Source organism: Capsicum annuum, unplaced genomic scaffold, assembly GCF_002878395.1.
Source record: "Capsicum annuum cultivar UCD-10X-F1 unplaced genomic scaffold, UCD10Xv1.1 ctg82414, whole genome shotgun sequence".
NCBI lineage: Eukaryota > Viridiplantae > Streptophyta > Magnoliopsida > Solanales > Solanaceae > Capsicum > Capsicum annuum.
The window spans coordinates 1-5,598 of record NW_025893207.1 but is presented as its reverse complement, the minus strand read 5'-3'; the positions used below and the strand labels follow the sequence as shown (position 1 = coordinate 5,598).

Genomic DNA, 5,598 nt, shown 5'->3' with positions numbered 1-5,598 from the left:
AAAAAACAACATATACAGAGAGAAGCTAAAGAGGAATATGGTGAGAAGGAGAAGGTCCACTGAGCAATGAGCGGGATACATGAGATGTTGAACTGTGGCAGACTTGTCAATTTACTGCTCCTAGAGTACTATGCAATCTGTTAACAGCGCATGGGTTGAGGGGGTCGGTAGTGTGGACGAGTAGGATCTCAAGTTTAGAAAATTAAACTAATACTTCCACAGAGACATTTGACAGAGTTCTAAATCAATGTAGATATAGCTTAGAACCTACTCTATGTTGCAAGTTGATTTGATGCTCTCCTTTTTCGTAGATGCACTCCTGTCTTTGGTCTAGAGAATTCCTTAATTTGATTTTGTGACTCATTTTATTTTGCAGTAATAACTTGGAATTTTTTCTTGTATTTCAGGTTCGGGATCCAATGCCCGCTGTTTATTTCTTCCTGATAGATGTTTCCATGAATGCCATACAGACTGGTGCAACTGCAGCTGCTTGCAGTGCGATCAGCCAAGTTATTTCTGATCTCCCTGTAAGTCTATTGGTTGTTTATGATGATGCAACATGCATTTTTTTTCCCTTTAGATTAGAGGGAAAAGTATTTGGCGTGTCTTCTCAAGTGGAGTCATCATAAATTAATCAATTTTTATACTAAAATCAGTGAGATTAACTAGAACTTCTGATGTAGCGAAGCAATTATCCGTGTAATTTGTCTGTTGAGATGATGAGGTAGGTTAGTTATTTATGTGTCTGAATTGTGGAAAACCTAGTTGTCTCCATTCTGAATAGTGCGATGCTGCACGAATGCTGCTTGATCACTTTGTTTTATCCAAGAGGTCATTATGGAAATTTATATTTAGTGGCTGCTGGACACCGGGGGGGGATTAGGCAAAAAAAGATGAAGAGATTATGATGCGTTAACCTGTTGATTTGCATCTCCTTAAGTGATGGCTTATAATAAATCAGAAGGTAAAAGGAAAACTATGAATGTGACAAAAAGATTCAGGTGAACCCTTGCTTTGATTGTGGGGTTCTTTTCTTGGCATCTGGTGTCATTCTAGTTGAATGGACCATAGGATGATCTGGTAGAAATCAATCTATGATCTAATGGAATTCGGGAGAGATGGGATCGGTCAAGTGGTAGAATGACATGTTCACTAAGAGGCAAGAGATTCGGGAGTCTATTCTATTTGTGATATAGTTCAGCTAAGATGCATTTCTTTTCAATTTTAATGCACAATATGAATTCTTGGAGTTAAAGAGCTGTCTTTGACTTTGAAAACTTATTATTGCAGGATGGTCCTCGGACATTGGTTGGAGTTGCTACATTCGACTCAACTATCCACTTTTACAATCTCAAGCGTGCATTGCAGCAGGTTCAGCACATCCAAATGAGTTTATTCTGCTAAATTAAGCTTTAGAATAGAATCTAAAATTAAAAGATGCTTTGTAATCAGTGTTAAGTCTTAATCAGTTATCGTTGCCATTTTTCTGTTTGTTGAGGTAATGATGAATTGACAATTACTTTTAAGGGTAAAATGCAGAACTACTAAAATGATTCTCGTTGGATTTCAGAAATGTGTTGCCAAGATGATTAGCTAAATGCCATTTCTTAAAGAATTTCTTTGCAACAACAACATACCCAGTGAAACTAGTGAGGTTTAGGGAAGGTAGAGCGTACTCAGACTTTACCACTACCTCGTGGGAGGTAGAGAGACTGTTTCCAAAAGACCCTCGGCTCTTCGTAAAGAATTTCTGAAGTGAAAATAAAATAAAAATCTTTAACCAAGTGTATGTTGCTCGGGCTCTTCAAAAATGTCAAACAATGCATGTCGGATCCTCAAAAAATTGTGCATTTTTGTGCATCCGACACAGGTGTGACAACATTTTTGGAGAGTTTGAGCAAAATTAGACATATCTGGGAAGCAGAGTTAGTAGTACTTACTAAAACAAGGTAAAATTGTTGTTGTTTTCCTTTTTCATTTGTCTTGTCCATGATTAAGTAATGGATTGTAGGAAGAAAATATTAGCCTTCAAAAAGAGTACTTTATGACTTTTCTCAACTTTTCTGCCTTAATTAGTTGCTCATTTCCTTATTGTTGGATTTCTTCATTTTGCTTAATTATGCAGTTCTTCATTTTTCTTCTCTGGTATAGTTGGATTCTATTTCACTTGTTCCATTGTTCTCTAATATGACTTGTTCATTGTTCTTTAATATGGATGCTAAACTGTGGGATTAGGGTTGTGGCAAATGGTTTAGGTTGGTGAAGTGCTTGTTTTCTGATAAGTTTATTCTGGATCTCCCTTTGCAGCCATTGATGCTAATAGTCCCTGATGTCCAAGACGTTTACACCCCCCTTCAGACTGATGTTATTGTGCAGCTGTCGGAGGTTAGATCTGCAAGATGTTGTCTAACTTCTGTTCATTTTCCCCTTATTAAAGCAGAATGACTAAGACTATGAGTGCGTCCTATGAAAGTTGTTCCTTCTTTGTGTTTTCAGTGCCGTCAACACCTAGAGCTTCTCCTGGAAAGCATCCCAACTATGTTCCAGAACAACAGGACTGCTGATTCAGCTTTTGGTGCTGCTGTCAAGGTATCAGTGCGTTACATGAAGTTATATTCCCAAGTTATCATTTGGAATATAAATCCACTTGTTTTATATTGCCTTTTTTAAAAAAAAATTGCCTCGTTAATTCATAGATGGAATAAGTATTTTCTGCATTCCCTCTATAATGTGAGTAGTTAGGTCATTACAGTTTCCTGAGACTTTGCCATTCTTAGAAAAAGATTGGAAAAATTAAGTAGTATTATGTCTCTACATGCAGATGCAGGGGCAGGTCCAACCTTACAGTAACGGGTTCATCTAAACCCGATACTTTCAACTTCGAGCATAAGTTCTTGTGTAAAAAATGACTAAACTTGCACTAAATGATAGGTATGAAGCCATAAATTTAAAAATATGTAGTGGTCAATGAAGTGGGTTGAGAATCACGAGGTCTCATGTTCAAATCTCAGCAGAGACAAAAACACTAGGTGATCTCTTCCCATTTGTCCTAGCCTTGTTTGACAAAGTCAATTAGTATCTATTGCTGGTGGGAGGTGACAAATATCACATTGAGTTAGTCGAGGTGCGCGCAAGCCATCTTGGACACCACGGTTATCGTTTTCTTAAAAAAAAAATTAATGTGTCCAATGCTTCGAACATTAAAGATTGATCCCATAGAATTTAAATCTGGGATCTCCCTCATGCAGATGATTGATGCAAGTCTAACCACATCAGTCTATGATGGATTATCATATAGATTGATTCTTACTTCGTGTTTTGTTACTTCAGGCTGCTTTCTTGGCAATGAAAAGCACTGGAGGCAAACTTCTTGTGTTTCAATCAGGTAAGGTGCTAAATGCAGTTAAAATCAGGTAAGGTGCTAAATGCAGTTAACTTTAAGTCTCATGTACTAGTAAAAAATCAAGCCGGTAATATTGTCCGCATGCTTGCATTAGAACATCTTTTATCTTTAATCCCCCACGCCTTGTTTACAATGCACTGCTGATTGACTGTTTTGCTTTCATTAATTTGTGCTTAACTTCTGTTTCCAATGCAATCTGACTAAATAGGATGATACGTAACAGGATTGCTTTCTACAGCACTGTCTGGTTCTTTTAAAATTGAAGTATTTCTACAATAGCTATGTTTAGATTATGTTTTCAGTAAATTCCTGTTATGACACTCTCCATCAAATATCTGGACCAAATGCTTTGTAAGATCGAACTATGTTTTTGGCAATTGCCTTATAGTTCTTCACCTGGTGCATCAACTAGTCCATAGGACCTGTAAATGATCTGTTGCATGAGCCATGCAACCTTGAGTCCTTGATTACACAAATTGTGATACAATTCTAAGTGTTGGCTGTACTTGCTCTGTTTTATAGTGCTGCCATCTACTGGTATTGGAGCCCTTTCTGCTAGAGAGGCTGAAGGAAGAACCAATGTATCAGCTGCAGAAAAGGTAAAATTATTGAACTAGTTTTTAGTTCTTCAGCATATATCTGTCTCACTTTTAGATTGTTTCCACATACTGTCCCCTAGTTTTTGCCCCTTATAATGTGGGCTCTGCCCATAAAGATGTCCATATTGTGCTGAATATATAGAAGCTTCTAATATTGTCGCTAAGACGATTAAGTGCGAGAGATGATGTCTTTTTAACTGTCAACTTCTTATTAAAGAGAACATTGGAAATTAAATAGTCTTTTCTATTTATTGATATCAAAATGTCTGCTTGAAATTTCACTACTAGAGCATGTACAATAATGTATGGGCAGAAATAGCGGTTCAGTAACTTGACTGAAGTTCTTTAAGCTGCTAATCACTTATTTGAGTCGTCGCCTCTGAGAAATGAATGGCAGCGTGCTCATCATTTCGTGAAAATGTCTGTTCTTCATTGCACTCTTGAATCATTGTCTTAAATCGTGGAGCAGAATAATCATTTTTCTTGTGTGGTAAATGAGAGTGCTCTTTGTGGCTATCAATTTTCTTCTTAAATCTTGTGTTTAGGTGTATTCTTACTAAGATTTCACCAGACTGGGCTTATCAGTTTTTTACTCGTTGATCAGTTTTCTTAGAACAGATGAATGTTTTATGCCAATGGTGTTTGTCTGGTACACTGAGGTACTTTTAGTGGAATCCTGTAAGCATTGGATAAATGAAACTGGACTCCATCTGAGTTTTGTAATGTACATATTCAGCGCTAACGTCTTATGCCGAAAAAAGAAACCATGACATTGCTTATTCAGAAGAGTTGTATATTTTCCAATTTCAGGAGGCTAACAAGTTACTCCAGCCAGCCGACAAAAATCTGAAGACAATGGCCATTGAGTTTGCTGAGTATCAGGTGAGAGCTTATATGAAAAGCCCGTGGCAGTAATGATTCATTAAAAACAAATAGGATTAAGAACGCCTTTTGGTCTTTATTTTTATAATCGTTCGCTTTTATTAATTAGACCTCAACTGCTTCAGGTCTGTGTTGACGTGTTTCTCACAACTCAATCTTATGAAGACATTGCCTCCATTTCAGTCATTCCTAGGACCACTGGTGGGCAGGTAACTGTGACGCTTGTTACTATTTTAGCTTGTCTTCTTCCCTAGGGCCTTGGTTATGGTGCAACTTACTGTTCATGAAATTTATCAACAATCTTATGATGCAGCCACTTCACTTCATGTTCCTTTTGATATTTTTACATCTAAGCTTTGAGCTTTATGGTTGTTTCACTTGTGTCAGGTGTATTACTATTTCCCGTTTTCTGCTCTTGCTGATACTGCCAAGCTATACAATGATCTTCGATGGAATATCACTAGGCCCGAAAGGTTTGAGGCAGTAATGCGTGTAAGATGTAGTCAGGTATGCTCCCTATTTTTCGGATCTTCCTGTGCTTCTCTCGTAGGAGAATTGCCATACCTAATTTATGGAAAGTGAAACTGAGCTCGCATGCTGACCGTGTTCTATTTATTTGCAGGGAATTCAAGTTCAGGAGTACGCTGGCAATTACTGCAAAAGAATTCCAACAGATGTTGATCTACCTGCGGTTTGTCCCTCTATCACATCCCC

General features: G+C 37.5%; 1 protein-coding gene across 1 annotated transcript; it reads left to right on the top strand.

The window, feature by feature from the left end:
* Positions 1-407: 407 nt before the first annotated feature.
* LOC107875273 (protein transport protein Sec24-like CEF) lies at positions 408-5,575 on the top strand (the record flags this gene model as incomplete). Its single annotated transcript, XM_047405912.1, has 10 exons — positions 408-527; positions 1,291-1,371; positions 2,308-2,385; positions 2,497-2,589; positions 3,331-3,385; positions 3,926-4,002; positions 4,813-4,884; positions 5,010-5,093; positions 5,272-5,391; positions 5,507-5,575. Coding segments are annotated over 10 exons (849 nt in total), but the record flags the coding sequence as incomplete, so codon positions are not given.
* Between the last annotated feature and the right edge of the window lie 23 nt (positions 5,576-5,598).